The sequence below is a fragment of the Sminthopsis crassicaudata genome, chromosome 3, assembly GCF_048593235.1.
Source record: "Sminthopsis crassicaudata isolate SCR6 chromosome 3, ASM4859323v1, whole genome shotgun sequence".
Lineage (NCBI taxonomy): Eukaryota > Metazoa > Chordata > Mammalia > Dasyuromorphia > Dasyuridae > Sminthopsis > Sminthopsis crassicaudata.
The window spans coordinates 597,657,441-597,673,997 of NC_133619.1; the positions used below are offsets into that span (position 1 = coordinate 597,657,441).

General features: G+C 34.6%; 1 protein-coding gene across 7 annotated transcripts in view; it reads left to right on the plus strand.

The window, feature by feature from the left end:
- CCDC30 (coiled-coil domain containing 30) overlaps window positions 1-16,557 on the plus strand; it is a 134,794-nt gene that overhangs the window by 12,638 nt on the left and 105,599 nt on the right. For all 7 annotated transcript variants that reach the window (XM_074305469.1, XM_074305472.1, XM_074305474.1 and 4 more), the window contains 2 exons: window positions 2,900-3,056; window positions 6,369-6,440. In XM_074305469.1, coding sequence (XP_074161570.1) covers window positions 2,900-3,056; window positions 6,369-6,440 — 229 coding nt within the window. The remainder of the gene's footprint in view (window positions 1-2,899; window positions 3,057-6,368; window positions 6,441-16,557) is intronic.

The window sequence follows — 16,557 nt, forward strand, 5'->3', positions numbered from 1 at the left end:
CTGTCTCTCTGTCTCTCTCTCTCTCTCTCTCTCTCTCTCTCTCTCTCTCTCTCTCTCTCTCTCTCACACACACACACACACACACACACACACATACACACACACGCACATTCCATATCTGACCTCTACTGTTAAGGGTCTTGTGTTAAGACTAAAGATGATTTAGTTAAACTACATTTCCCATATGAGAAATCTCAGAGAAAGGAAGGAATGACTTGTATTCTTATAAATTTGATTCAGTTCTCTATATATTTTGAAAATGAGACCATAATTAGAAATACTAGCTGTAAAGATTGTTTCCCAGCTTTCTACTTCTCTTCTAATCTTGGCTGCATTGGCTTTGTGCAAAACCTTTTAAATTTAATGTAATCAAAATTAACCATTTTACATTTCATAATGTCCTCTATTTTTTGCTTGGTCATAAATTCCTGCCTTTTCCAAAGATCTGATAAGTAAATTATCATTTGCTCTCTTAGTTTGCTGATGGCATTTTCCTTTACGCTAAATCATTACCCATTTTGACTCTATTTTGATATGGGGTATGAGATGTAAGTTTATGCCAAGTTTCTGACATACTATTTTGTAGTGTTCCTGGCAATTTTTGTCAAATAGTGTGTTCTTATCCCGAAAACGGGAAGGTTTGGGTTTATCAAATAGTAGATTACTGTGGTCATTGATTATTGTGTCTTCTGTACCTAACCTATTCCACTGATCCACTTCTCTATTTTTTATCCAGTATCCCTAATGATTTTGATGACTGCTGCTTTATAATAGAGTTTTATGTCCAGTGAGTGAGGTTTTGATGGATGTAGGTCAGGTTTTAGGTTAACCTATTGCAACAAAGATTGATGGAAAATGGATAGACTATTTTAGAAAGGCAAGTAATGCTAGTAAATAGGCCAAAGGGATCATTATCTATACTATATGATCTACATGATCCAGTTTCCTTGAGTCTGTGTACAAACATCGGGTACCTAACCAGACTCTACCTTTGACAAGGAAGAAGGATGTATTATATGCTTGCTATATGTCAAGCTGAGTTTTAGGAATAAAAATTTTTAAAGTCCCTGCTCTCATTCTAATTAGAGCACTTAGGACATGTAGGAAAGTTTAGCTGTAAGGTAGATGAAAGGAAGTCCTGTAGGTTACAGAAAGTAATTGAAGTTCAGACAATGCCTCGCTTCCATTTTGGCTCCCTAAATTTTGGCAGAATTTTTTTGGCTTTGGCTTTGCTGATTTTTTTAAGATGTTTTTAGAATTTTTATAGCCCCTTGTCTATGGATGTTTCTAATTAAGTTTAATTCAGCAAGCATTTATTAAAAAGCTACTTTGTGCAGGAGGAGTGGGGGATAAAGAAACAAAAACATTTAAACACGGTTCATATACTTAAAGATACTGCATTTTGTTTAGCCACTCTGGTTACTGACTTTAAATTAGCCTTCTCTTGTCTCTCTCAAGCTTCATGTTCCCCTTCCCAAGGCCTTTGTCTTTGCTGAGGGTTCCCTGATTACCGGGGATGATCCTGCCTCGGACAGGGCCTGTCAGAAGTAGAGCCTTCTGAGCTGGCTGATCTTCTAGGGGTTGGAACTCTGATTTCTATAGTAGTACATCTGCCAATTTGTTTTATTGCTTTGAGTTGTAGAAGATTATAAGGTTAAATCATCAAGGATGAAAAATTCTTTACTCTCTGGTCAGTACAGAAACCTTCACAAAATTAGCCAGGTTCATCCTCAGCCAACAGACACACAACCGCCCAGCTTCTGGAGGCCTTTTCGGAGTTGGTGCTTCCCTGGCTTCCCCTTCCAGAATTCAGGGTCCTTAGAATAATTCTTTGGTGGTCCTTCTCTCTGTTCATTATTATAGTAACCCAGAGGTTCAATTAAACAATCTAAGATAGAATTAAAAGAAGCAATGTCCAAATATCCAGTGTATTATTATTAAATCTATTTGTATTCATGACATTCTTCGGGGTACTGGAAGATGCAAAGAATAAAAATGACACAACTCTCCTTAGAGAGTTTCCAGTCTAAAGAAGGAGTTCCCATTATAATAATTAAGCTCATAAATGTATTTGCCATCTTTTAAGAAGGGCATTAACAAGTTAGGGACCTATCCAGAGGAGGATGGCCAGGATTGTGAGGGTTCCTGATGCCGTGAAGTACATGCATGTTTAGGGTGCTTAAGTGACTTTCATCCTCCTGCTGAAAACCTTTGGTGGCCCCTACCTGCCCTCAGTGTAATGGCTTCCTTGGCGATATAGCCCCAATTTACCTCTGTAGCCTTATCAAGTGATGAGCTAATTGGGATGGGAGTATATTATAATGAAAAGTAACTAGAACTCTTTCCCTCAAGGATATGTGAGATATATGTACATACATAAATACAAAAATTCTCATATGCTTGTTAGTACTACTCTGCCTCAAATTCCTTATCTGTGTACATGTTACAGTATTCAAAAGAATGTAAGCTCTTTGAGAGTAGAGATTTTTGTTTTTTAACTTTCTATTCCTTGGTTGAACACCCTATTTCATTAGTGGTCATTAAATATTTATTAAATTGAAAAGAGAAGGGGATCAGAAAGTAATTAAAGGACTTAAATGGTATTCTGCTTGGCCCCAGAGGACAACAAGAGGAGCAGTGGGGAGGCACACCAGGTAGATTAAAGGCCGGTGTTCTAATCAATCATAACTGTTTCCAAAGAGGATGGGCTGTCTTAGGAGGTGAAAAATTCCCTTTTTCTGGAGGCATTCCAGTAGAGACTGGATCTCTTTGTTCAGTGTGGAAAAATGATTTTTATTTGAAGATATTTTTCTTCCTTTCTTTTCCCAACTTTCCAATGATGGAAGGAATATTGTACAATGAAAGTATATTTCTGCTATTAATATTATCTGTATTTCAGCCCCCTAATGAAGAAGTGGAAAAAGAGAAAAATATACAAGGGAAGCTCAAGAGTAGCATGGAGGAAGAAGCTGCTAGAAGGTTAAAGGAGGCACATGAAGAGATCTGCAGACTCACTGAAAAACTAGATGCCAAGGAAAAAGAACACAATAAACTTGGTAAAGTTGGGAGTTATTAAAAGTTGTCATTTCTGGCTGTTGTAATGAAACTTTGTCAAAATAATTTTCATCTTACAAAATTAAAATAACGAAGGGAAAAGAGGTCTTTGATAAGCTGAAGCAAGCCTGAGGGCTGCCCATAAGATCCTTTGTTTCTGGGAGAGCCAGGCTCTCTGGTGGCTGCTTGTCATACAGTCATACTCATGGCCTTTTTGGGAGCTTCTTTATCTCTTACACCCACTGATTTCTGATATTTTGAAGTAGCTCATTTAATTTGACTAAATTTTGACTAAGAATTTAGCTTTTCTTGGGCATTTTTATTTTTTTTGTTTTATTTTTGTTTATTTTTTGTTCCAAATATTCTCCCTTTCCCTACCTCCTCTCACCCATTGAGAAGTCAAGAAATATGATAACATTATGCCTATGAAGTCATGCAAAACATATTTCCACATTAGCCATGTTGTGGGGAAAAAAATAAGAAAAATGTGCTTAAATCTGCACTCAGGCTATCAGTTCTCTATCTTTAGGTGGATAACATTTTTTAATCATGAATTCTTAGATATTTTTAAAGTAACTGACACAAAGTTTTTAGTTGTTTTAAAAACTATTCATTTAAAACAATTAATACAAATTTCTGGTTTCTGTTCATCCTTTGCCATTGCAATTTGATTTAAAAATATATTTGTTAAAAACAAAAAAAAGATTTATTTTAATAATTAAAAAAGTAAGATAACAGCTATTATTTGGGAGATTAATTCCTGAGGTTTCCTTGTCATCTTTTTGGCTGAAACATAATGATTGTTTTTTGCAAATTAAGATTCTAAATAGTTTGTCTTATATTTATCAAGTTATTCCCCAGTTAGTGAATAAAGACCTATTTTTCTGCCTTTTAGACTTCATATAGTCTTTCACTAGCACTTCCTGTATGTACTTATCATGTATTTTGGATCATAATTATATATAATTAATTATATATAATTATATATTTATATTTCTTTAAATATATTTATATAATACATTTATATATAATTAATTGTATATATAATGTAATTATATATACATAATATATATATGTGTGTGTATGTGTGTGTGTGTGTGTATACACCATACACATATATTTGTATAGCTATAGTTATTCTCTTATTTCATACTAGGCAATAAACTCTCTCATAGAACAACAGGGATTGTTTCTTAGTTGAATATTATCTCATTCCTATCTGCAAACATAGTTAATCAACAAGCATTTATTAAGCCCTTATTGTGTACTAGCCACTGTACTAAAGGTTTGGATACAAAGACAAAAGTGATGGCTCCCAACTATCAAGGAGTTCACTGTATAGCAATCAACAAGCATTTATTTAATGGGGCCTGGTACCACAGGGGAAGGAAGAAATATAAAAAAGGCACAAATAATCCCATTTCTTAAGGAGTTTACATTATAATGCAGAAAAACAATTTGTACTCTTATAAATATATATATATGTAAAATGCTCAGGAAGTGGCTTTGAGAGAACAGGCATTGTGAGCTGGGGAAATCAAGGGAGGCTTCATATAGATGATGTTTCAAGCAGATTCTTGAAGGAAACTAAGGATTCCCAGAGACATAGGTGAAAAAGAGTACACTCCAGGCATGAAGGAGCCAGTACAGACCTGAGTGCAGAGCAGTGAGCAGCTGGGAGAAGTGAATTGCAAGAGTATGTGGAAAGGAAAAAGGAAGGGAGAAGACTGGAAAGGGTCCAGGGAGGGAAGAGATGTCAAAACTGATTCAATTAAATTGTTTTATTTAATGTATTTTATTTGCTTTAGTCAAGTTTTTTAAATGCTTTCCAATTTTTTTCACATTGTTTCTCCTTGTTGAACTTTCTAATTAGTTTATGAGACTTTTGATGAACATAATAGAAAATTTGCCTTCTATATAATATAAATTATGATCTTACTTTGAAAGAAGTGAATGACTGAAAAAAAGACTTACTAATTAAACTTGTACTATATGCCAAATGTTATGATCTAATGGCAAGAAAGTCCCTGGTTGATATTATGGAATTTATAGCAAGAAAATCCCTAGTTGATATTATGGAATTTATAGTCTTATGGACAAAGAAAGTACATATAGGGCATGGTGGCCAGGGAAGGGAATTTTGGTGTGAATAGTCATAGAGATAGAGAGTTGTGGCATAGGAGAGTCAAATTATATGTAATTTCTAAAAGCAATTGGGGTGGGGGTGGGGTGGGAAAGAGTATATGTACATTCCAATAGCTAGATGGCCTTAATGGATGACTGAATGTGATGTGATGATCTGGTCTGGAGTCTAGAGGCAGCTTGATATAGTGGACTAGCTAAATTTGTATTCACTCTGTCCACAGACAAGATATCTGAACCCTAAGGGGGACTTCCAAAGATGAATGGATACAGATTTCAGGTTTATTCTGGTTCTCTGAGGAGAGGGGACACAGAGACAAATACATAAGCTGATTATTTAATTCAGTCATTTATTAATTTAACAAGTATTTTTAATATCCATACCCTAATAGTAGTAATAAACTATATTTATAATTTATGGTTATAAAGTACTTGATGAATATCATTTCATTTGATGCAATGAGCCCAAGGTATGAGAAGAGGGGAATGAAAAAAGAATACAGAAGAATTGGTTGTAGAAAAAGTACTGTCCTTGGAGTTAGAAAAATGGGTTTATATCCTTCCTTTGACACATAGGCAAGTCAGTTCTTTGAGCATAAGATTCTTTATCTGTAAAAGACAGGTAATAGTGTTGTGTTTTGTTGACCTCATATTGTGTTGGGGAAAAGATGTTTTATAAATCTTAAAGGTCCACATAAATATGTTATTGTTATTTTAAAAATAGTACTTGCACTTTAGCTCAAAATTAGTAAAATAATACATATTATACATAAGATACACACATGAAATATTTAAATATCAAAACAATATAGCACAAGACAGTGCTTAAGTATTAAGGTCTGATATATAGTAGTCTGAGGTCAGGGGTAGTTTCATTTTTTGTCTTTGTATACCCTGTACTTATAGATATTTAATAAATTCTTGTTAAACTTACTTATTTTTAATTTGTTGTTTGTAGTTTTATAATTTTGTTTATATTTTTTATGAATGCTGAATATTTAGCACAATCTAAGACTGTGCTGATTATTTTTTGAAGAAATATTTTTGGTTATTTAAAGTCTTCTCCACTGGGGTACTTTATTACATTAAAGATGCAAAGGAATGATATTTGGTGAGTAAACATATACTAAATTGCTTTGTAAATAAGTATTCTATATTTCTTTTTTTCTTAGAACTTGCTTTGAGTTCAGCCCAACTAGAAATTAAAGTGCTAAAAGAAAATTTTAATACACTTAAAGAAAATGGTAAGTCATTCTAATCATTGTTAACATTTTCAGGTCACATAGGTGCAGTATTTCATTTTAGCCAGCTATTTTACATATCTAGTCTGCCAAATGTCTCCTTAGCTTCAATTCTTTTACTAGGTAAGAGAAAATGTAATTACCCAAAGGTGAATTTATTAACATACTACTAGGATTATATGTAAAGAGATCCTTTGTAGTTAAATCTCATTATAGGAAATATGGCTGTTCATAAAACTATAGAAATAATTTGGAACAGCTTGGTGATGGAATCAGAAGGACTTGAGTTCAAATTCAGCTTCAGATACTTAATTCAGACACTTCGCAATGACACTAGGCAAGTCACTTAACTCCATTTGTCTCAATTGCTCATCTGTACAATGAACTGGAGAGGGAAATGCAAACTCTTGTAGGATCTTTGCCAAGAAAACCTCAAATGGGGTCACAAAGAATTGGACGTGACTGAAATGACTCAACAATAGTAGAAATAATTGGAAATATGAATATCTATGACTTTAATTACAAATTTATGTTTCCTGCTTTAAGAAAATCCAAAAATTGAAAATAAAAAATTATAAACCAAATTATTGAGAGGTTATTATTTACATAAAGTTTTTTTGTTTCAGCCAGTATATAACATGCCTTTAATCTTTGCTGCCCCTAATACCTGCTATTAGATATACTGAGGCCCTGGGGGTTAGGCTGATTGGTTATCCAAGTGAAGTTAGTTTGGGTAGAGTAGAATACTGTTAGGCTGTTTAAAAGCAAACTGACCCTTATCAAAAACAGAGCAAGTCAAACTCCCATACTGATCGATAGTGGGATTGAGATGATTTATATGAACTCATACAAAGTGAAATGAGCAGGATCAGGAAAACAATTTATAGAGTGATAGAAACATTGTAAAGATAATCAACTTAGATTCAGAAACTAATCCTTAAAATGAACAACCATACTTCCAAAGAGCTCATGATGAGGCATGCTATCCACCTCTAGAGAGAAATTCCATGTTCTTGGAGGAGAGATTATATGTATATATGTACATAGTCTGTGGCAGTAAGTTGCAAAGCTGTTTTGTTTGATTAGACAGGTTTGTAATGAGTTTTGTTTGTTTTCTTAATGGGAGAAAGGAAAGTAGAGGTAGGGGAGAATGTGAACCTGAAAATAAAATACAATTGAATTTTTTAAAAAGTTGCGGTGAGTCATAATAGTTGAGGACTAAGAAAATACCATCTGAGAGATTATTGGTAATCTTGAAGAGAATGAGTTTTAGTTGAGTTGCAGAGTTGTAAATCAAATTGCAGAGGAAAGTTGTGGATGAGAAATTTTCTTGTAAAAAGTAAGGAAATACAGGATCAAAATATAAGGTGTTTGAGATCCAGTAAGATATGTTTTTCTTTAAGATGTAAGGGACCTGAGCATGTTTGCTGGCAACAGAGAAGTAGCTAGTAGATCACAAGATAACATATATCAAGCACTGTGCAAAAATAGCAAATGTTAGCTATTATAAAAAGAGATTGCAGATTACAAAAAGGAATTTATAGAAGGAGCAATTTCTAGAGAAGGGAGAACAAAATGGAGGCTATGAGTAGAAAGACTTTCACAAAGAGAAAGACCATCTCTTTGTCAAAAAATTGAATAAAAAAGGAGAGAATGGGTGATGATAGAAAGAGCGACATTATAACAATTTCAACTTTTGGAGTAGAATAAGAGGTAAGGTCCTCAGCTGAAAGAAGAGGAAACAGTGGTATAGGAGGATTTGAGGAGAAAAAGCACCTGTGTTCCATTTGGATTCGTTTTGGGGAGAGTAGAGTAGAAAGTCAGTTGTGAGGACACAGTTGAGATTAGGGATTTTAAATTTATTGAACATTTATCCATCAGTACAGTGAGATAACTTCCCACTATGTTCAGGGGTTGGATTGAAACAGGCAAATGGTGTAGTGACTGAGGTTTGGAATTTCCAGATGTGAAGAGTCCCTGGAGTTTCCGAGATAGAAATCTGGTATAGTTGAACCATTTAACTGTAGGAGCCAGAAAGTAAAGGGAAGAGCACTGAGACCAGAGTAAAAGGGCTGATACGCTAAGAGAACTAGGAAAGGAGGAACTGGTGATTAAAGTAAAGATAAAGAGCAGGTTTATCATAGCGATTCTGTTACTGCTTGCTTAAATTCCACAAATCAAACCTCAGGCTGTACCTGATGAGTTCATAATTTCATATATGATCCTCTTTTTTTACTTTCTTTATATTGAAATATTCATATTTGTTGATATTTCTTGAGTCACAATAAATATTTTTAATTAAAAAATCAATTTAGGAAAATTGTGGAAGAAAGAGAGCTTTGGGAAGATGGGGGAAGATGTAATACAAGAGAGGGATATTGTGGCTCCAGATTCTAGAAGTGGAGTAGTGATGGTAATGATAGTCTCCAGGCATGTCCCATTCCTCTGGACAGTTAGGGTGAAGTAAAAGTATGAGCCCTGAATGTTAAAGAAGCCAATTAAGGAGGCCCAAGTGTTAAGCAGGAGACTTTGGGTCAGGGAGGCTTCCAAATCCAGCCTTGGAGCTCTGGGTGTGGGGCTGAGCTGTTGTTATTTATTCACACAGTAATTACAGGCACAAGGTTTAGGAGGTTTTGTTACTAATTGCTTTGCTTTGCAACTTACTGCCACTAAAGCAGGAGTCACAAATCCCTGTGGTGCTATGGGTGACACTGGGCAGAGTAGCCATGGTCAACAAGAGGTGGTGGAGTGAGGGACCTTCCCAATCTGGTCTCTCAAAGGGCCTCAAATTAGGACCTCATCTTCCCGGGACCAAGGAAGGAGAAGGGAGAAGTTAGACAACTTTGAAGCATCTATTTCTTTACTGACAATGCACCCATTATAAATGATTCTTAAATGTCCCCTCCCACAGTAAACACTCAATAAATATTATTGATTCATTCAGCTCTTTCTTTGGGTAGCACTTTATTGTTAGCCTGGTTTGTGTTAACTTAATATATTTAAATATATTTAAAAGCATTGAAATTGAATATGTTTTTAATGTTAAATTTATTTATAATTTAATTATTTTAATTAAATGAATAATTAATTATATAATTAAGACTTTAAAATATAATGTAGCACTTCTCAGGTCTCCACATAACCCTGAGACCTTGAACTACTATCAGATCCAGAGTACTGTTTGGGTCAGCATCTATTTCAGTCTGTACTTCAAAAGTTTTCCTTTAAATTATTCCCAGTATCAGATGAGATCAAACAATTTGAAGCAAAAGAATAAAGAAAAATGAATAACTAGAAGAATCCCACGTATCAAGGGCTATGAGGAAGGGCTCCTCCTGGACAACTTATGACTCCTAAAGTTATGTTTTTCCTGGAATACTCCAGTTCTTGGCCCTGTTGGCTCAGTCTCCTAGCAGTTTTGGGGTGCTTCCCTTGTGGGGCAGAGGCTGTGGCTTTTCTGTGGAGATGCTATAGTCATCTACTATAGAGCTGCACACCTCTGCTGCTGCAGCTGCTACTGATGACATTTGCTAAAGCTATTTGAGGCTACTGCAATTCTGTCCCTCTTTTGTGAGATTGCCCTAGCCAAAACATGCTTAGTTAGAACCGATTAGCACACTTCCAGTTCTTTTTGTGGATCTAGCCTAAAGTCACATTTGGCCAATACTTCTAAAAGCCCTTTTGGTCAGTCTGTTTTTGTATCAGTTCAAATAAGTCTTCCTAGGTTTTTCTGAAATCTTCTCCTTTGTCATTTCTTTTTTTTTTTTTTTTAATTTATTTGTTGAATTAAATACAAAATAAGAAAAAACAAAATAGAAAAAAGAAAAAAAAAAGAAAATTACAAAACGAAGCATTGTCATGTGCTCAGCAGAACATCAGGGAGAATTCAAAATATATGACAAATTTCCATTTCAAAAAAGCATATATAATAGAGAGGAAATTATATTAATGAATGTCCATCTTTTCTTTGCTTCCTGGTAGGTTATTTTGTTCTCTACTGTATACTTTTATTTTATTCTTTTTCCCCCTTTTTAATCTCCCCACTTTCCCCAAGCAGGTAATAGTTAAGCACAGATATATTTATATATGCATACATACATATATACTTATTCTCACACTTCCCACAGACTCACACACTGTGATAAACATATATATAGACCTACACACATACATACCCCAATATACTCAGATACATATATATCCATATGCTCTTACCCATATGTAAACATGCATCTAAAACTAATAATATAGCTGACATATAGATTTCTCTCTTGCTTGAAGCTTTAAGTTTGACTTTGTCTAAATCAATGATTACTTGGAGCAGCGAGGTGGCGCAGTGGGTAGAGCACCAGCCTTGAATTCAGGAGGATGCCAGTTCAAATCTTGTCTCAGACACTTAACATTTCCTAGCTGTGTGACCCTGGGAAAGTCACTTAACCCCAGCCTCAGGAAAAAAAAATAAATCAATTGATTACCAGCTCTACTTTTTTGTTTTTCTAATAAATTTTGCTCCTGATCCTTATTATAGTGTTTCTGTATATCTCTTATTTCCTATCCCTGCTCTCTTTTTAAAATCTACATATTTTACTTTCTTTTTTTAAATTTTATTTTCCCCAGTTACACATAAGTTATGAACAATTTTTTTTGGTTATATCTGTACAATGACTTTTTTTTATTACATATTTCCTTATGAATCATGTTGGAAGAAAAAAAATCAGAACAAATGGGAAAAAACACAAGAGATTAAAAAAAAAAAAGAAACAGAAGAAAAATGAAAAAAAAGTGAACATGGAATGTGTTAATTTATATTCAGTCTCCATAATTCTCTCTTTTGATGCAGATGGTATATTCCATACAAAATTTATTGGGTTTGTTTTGGATCACTGAACTGTTGAAAAGAACCAAGTCTGTCATAATTGATCATCATCAAAAAATCTTGCTATTGTTGTATACAGTGTTTTCCTGCTTCTGCATGTTTTGTTCAGCATCTTGTTACTGTGTACGATGTTTTCTTGGTTCTACTGACTCTACTCAGCATCAATTCATGTAAATATTTCCAGGCCTTTCTAAAATCAGCCTGTCCATCATTTTTTGTAGAATAATAATACTCGATTTACTTTCATATGCTATGACTTATTCAGCCATTCCCTAATTGAAGGGTATCTGCTCATTTTCCAATTTTTTGCCACCACAGAAAGAGTTGCTACAAACATTTTTACACATATGGGTCCTTTCCCTCTTTTATGATTTTTTATTATTTGCTAACTCCATTGCCATAAATGTGTACATCCTTCTATATCCTACACCACTTTATTCTATTCCCTCCCCACCTTATTTCTTTATAGAGTTTAGAGATATACTCTTCTTGGTGTGTGTATATCTATATCTATCTATCTCTACACATGTAGTGTTCATCTATCTATACTTACAAATATATATATATGTATATATATATATATATGTACATATATATAGTGTTCATACTTAACCAATTCCCAATATGAGTAGGTTTTTAGAACTAGGAGCTCTCCGATTTCCCCCTCTAATGCCTCTGTATTGGTTCTTCCTCTGCATTTTATTTCTACAACATAATTACTACTTTTACCTTTTCCTAGAGTATTGTTTTTTAGACTCAGATTATAATCAACTCTTTCTTTTGAGCTTTAATTTTTTGAGCATCAATTACTGATGTCATTCTTAAACATATGGTATATATATCCATGTACAACACATAAACAATTTGCCCACACTGAGTTCCTTGAAATTAATCTTTGATGTTGGCTCTTATATATTCTATTTTCTGTTAAGTTCAGATTTAGTTGAAACAAAGTCCTGAAAATCTGCAACTTGTTGAATGTTCATTTTTTTTTTCAATTAATTATAGATAATTTTGCTGGGCATGTTATTTTTGGCTTCAGGCCTAGTTTTTTTGGTTGTTGGTAAATATGATTCCAGGATCTTCGATCTTTTATTGTGACTGCTGTTAAGTCCTGTACAATTCTAATTGTAGCTCCAGCATATTTGAAAATTGGGGGGGGGTTGTTTGTTTGTTTCTTGAAAAATTTTCTCTTTGATCTGGGCATTTTGAAATTTAGCTATTTCTATATGTTTTCCACCAAAGGATTTCTTTGATGTAGTAAGTAGTGCATTTTTTCAGTTTCTACCTTCCCCCTCCTGTTCTATTTCTCAAGGACAATTTTCTTTTTATTTTATTTTATTTTTTTTTTAATTTTTAAAAATTTTTTTAATTTTTTTAATTCATTTTTCCAAATTATCCCCTCCCTCCCTCCACTCCCTCCCCCCGATGGCAGGTAATCCCATACATTTTACATGTGTTACAATATAACCTAGACACAATATATGTGTGTAAATACCATTTTCTTGTTGCACATTAATTATTAGCTTCTGAAGGTATAAGTAATCTGGGTAGATAGACAGTAGTGTTAACAATTTACATTCACTTCCCAGTGTTCCTTCTCTGGGTGTAGTTGTTTCTGTCCATCATTGATCAACTGGAAGTGAGTTGGATCTTCTTTATGTTGAAGATTTCCACTTCCATCAGAATACATCCTCATACAGTATTGTTGTTGAAGTGTACAGTGATCTTCTGGTTCTGCTCATTTCACTCAGCAACAGTTGATTTAAGTGTCTCCAAGCCTCTCTGTATTCCTCCTGCTGGTCATTTCTTACAGAGCAATAATATTCCATAACCTTCATATACCATAATTTACCCAACCATTCTCCAATTGATGGACATCCATTCATCTTCCAGTTTCTAGCTACACCAAAAAGAGCTGCCACAAACATTTTGGCACATACAGGTCCCTTCCCACTCTTTAGTATTTCTTTGGGATATAAGCCCAAATAACAGCAATGCTGGGTCAAAGGGTATGCACAGTTTGACAACTTTTTGGGCATAGTTCCAAATTGCTCTCCAGAATGGCCGGATTCTTTCACAACTCCACCAACAATGCATCAGTGTCCCAGTTTTCCCACATCCCCTCCAACATTCATCATTATTTGTTCCTGTCATCTTAGCTAATCTGACAGGTGTGTAGTAGTATCTCAGAGTTGTCTTAATTTGCATTTCTCTGATCAGTAGTGATTTGGAACACTCTTTCATATGAGTGGAAATAGTTTCAATTTCTTCATCTGAGAACTGTCTGTTCATATCCTTTGACCATTTATCAATTGGAGAATGGTTTGGTTTCCTATAAATCAGGGTCAGTTCTCTATATATTTTGGAAATGAGACCTTTGTCAGAACCTTTACTTTTAAAAATATTTTCCCAATTTGTTACTTCCCTTCTAATCTTGTTTGAATTAGTATTGTTTGTACAGAAACTTTTTAGTTTGATGTAATCAAAATCTTCTATTTTGTGATCAATAATGATCTCTAATTCTCCTCTAGTCATAAATTCCTTCCTCCTCCACAGGTCTGAGAGGTAGACTATTCTCTGTTCCTCTAATCTATTTATGATCTCATTCTTTATGCCTAAATCATGGACCCATTTTGATCTTATCTTGGTATATGGTGTTAAGTGTGGATTCATATCTAATTTCTGCCATACTAATTTCCAGTTTTCCCAACAGTTTCTTCCGAATAATGAATTTTTGTCCCTAATGTTGGTATCTTTGGGTTTGTCAAAGATTAGATTGCTATAGATGTACCCTTTTTTGTCAAGGACAATTTTCTTTAATTATTTCTAACACTATTGTGTCAAGGTTCTTTTTTTTAGTCTCAGCTTTCAGGTAGTCCAAATATTTTTATATTTTCTCTTCTTGATCTATTCTTCAGATGTTGTTTTTCTTATATTTCACATTTTCCTCTGTTTTTTCATTCTTTATATTTTGTTTTCTTATTTCTTGGTCTCTTATAGCTTCACTGGATTCCTTTAGCCCAATTCTAATTTGATCATTTGATTAATTAATAAGAATTATTTTCTTCTTTAAGATTCTATATCTACTTTTCTAGTTGGTTAACTTTTTTTTTTAATATTTCTTTTTTGTTTTTCTTGGATGGTTTATTTATTTAGTAGTATTCCTCAGTCTCTATCATTTGATTTTTAAAGTCTTTTCTGAGTTCTTTTATAAATTCTTTCTGGGCAGGTAGCCATTTAACATTATTCTTTGGAGATAGAAGGGGCTTTTTTATTTCACTGGCCTTCTCTGAAGATGAACCCTACTCTTCTTTCTTCCCATAATAAATTTCTATGGTTGGGTTCTTTCTTCTTTGCCTGTTCATTATTATTATTTTTTTAAATAAGAACTATTAGTGTAAGCACCTCATCCTGGGATAGGAGGATGGTTTGTCTTGCTTTACTTTACCTCTCCTCTCTTACCTGGACCACCAGTCCAAAAGCTCTACATCCCTGCCCCACTGCTTCTGTACTCACCAGGTGTGCTGGTTCCTTCCTTTTACCCAGGGCTGCATTTTTATAGCACAGCTGGCCCTGGCATTCCAATTAGCCCAGTTTCCCCATGCTATCTGGGAGGTGAAAATTCCTATGGGTGGGCCTACACCCAACTAGCCCCAAGACTCCTGCTGGCTGTTTCTGCAGAGCTAACCTGGAGGTGTTTGCACTTCAAACCGATTAACTTGCATCCTGGAATCTTTATTCTGGTCTTCTTGGGTTAATCCCAGAGGACACTGGTCTGCCCCATGTCTTATTTGTTTTTCACCAGTCTATGTTCTTCCTGAAGCACAAATTTGTTCTATTTGAGGAGGAAACTTGGAGAGCTTGAAATTTTCTGACCTATTCTGCCATCTTCCCAGAATCCTTCTCCTTTGTCATTTCTTACAGCAAAATAGTATTCCATCACATTCATATACCTGAGCTTGTACAATCATTCCCCCAGTGGTAGGCATCCCTACAATTTCCAATTCTTTGTCTTCACAGAAAGAGCCATTATAAATAGTAGTTTTACAGTTTTGTATATATGAGTACTTTTCCTGTTTCTTTGATCTTTTTTTTGAGATAGACCTAGCAATGGTATTGTTAGGTCAAAGCATATGCATGGTTGTATAGTCCTTTGAGCATAGTTCCAAATTATTCTTCAGTATGATTTACCAGTTCACAACTCCAATAGTACATTAATGTATCTCAAATCATTGATTCAATGTTTCTGAACACTGGAAGTGTCTGCTTCTTAATTTCTCTTTGTATTTTTTTTCTTTTCCATTCTAATTTTAACCATCCAACTTCCCTGGAGTGTCTCGAGTCAGCCTGACTTGAGAGTCTTTTGGCTTAGCACATTTTTAGCTACGTAAAGCTTGGTTCACTAATATTAATAAAGGATAAATAGTAAATATTTCTGTACACCTCCTTCTTCAGTCTAATCTGGGAACTACACGATGACAACTTATATTTTTTTAATAGCAGTTTGGAATTTACAAGATGCCTTTACTTTAATTATCCCATTTGATTCTTACAACAGCCCTGAAAGGTAAAAAGAGCATATATTGGCCATTTTTAGAATGTGAAATTGAGCCTCAGGTAAAGTGACTTGCTGAAAGTCACAGAAATGCTAGCAGTTGGAAGGGATTCTAAGTGATTATTCTCTCCACTGCCACTTTAAGTCTAATGGGGGAAGGAGAGGCCAAGGACTCTGTAAGGCTGCTCAGGTGAAATAGTCCTAGAAGGCAGTCAAGATGAAAGAGATTTTTCTGGGTCATGGCCCTGACAAAGAGATGCATTTTTTTTCTCAATGACTGGGTGGTATTACCATTTGGAATGGTTGTTTTATTTTTCTGAATTTTTTTTCAAGACTTTTTTCAGGTTTTATAAGGTGAGGTAGACAATTTCAAAACTCTGTTCCCTGGAAGTTCTTGTGCCCCTATCAGTAAGGAAAATAACAATTTATATTCATATGTAATGCTTTGAGGTTTGCAAAGTATTTTTCTCAAAACAGCTGTAAGGTAGGTAGCACAAGTGTTATTATTCCCATTTTACAGATGAAGAAATAGAGACTCAGAAAACGTGTGACTTGGCCATGGCCATAATGCTAAAAAGTGTCGGAAGCAGGGCAAGTACTGAGGTCTCCTGACTGTGAGTCCAGCAGCACTCTTTCCACTCCACACTCATGGCCGCAGAAGCCCCCTCTTCCCTCCCCCTGTTACT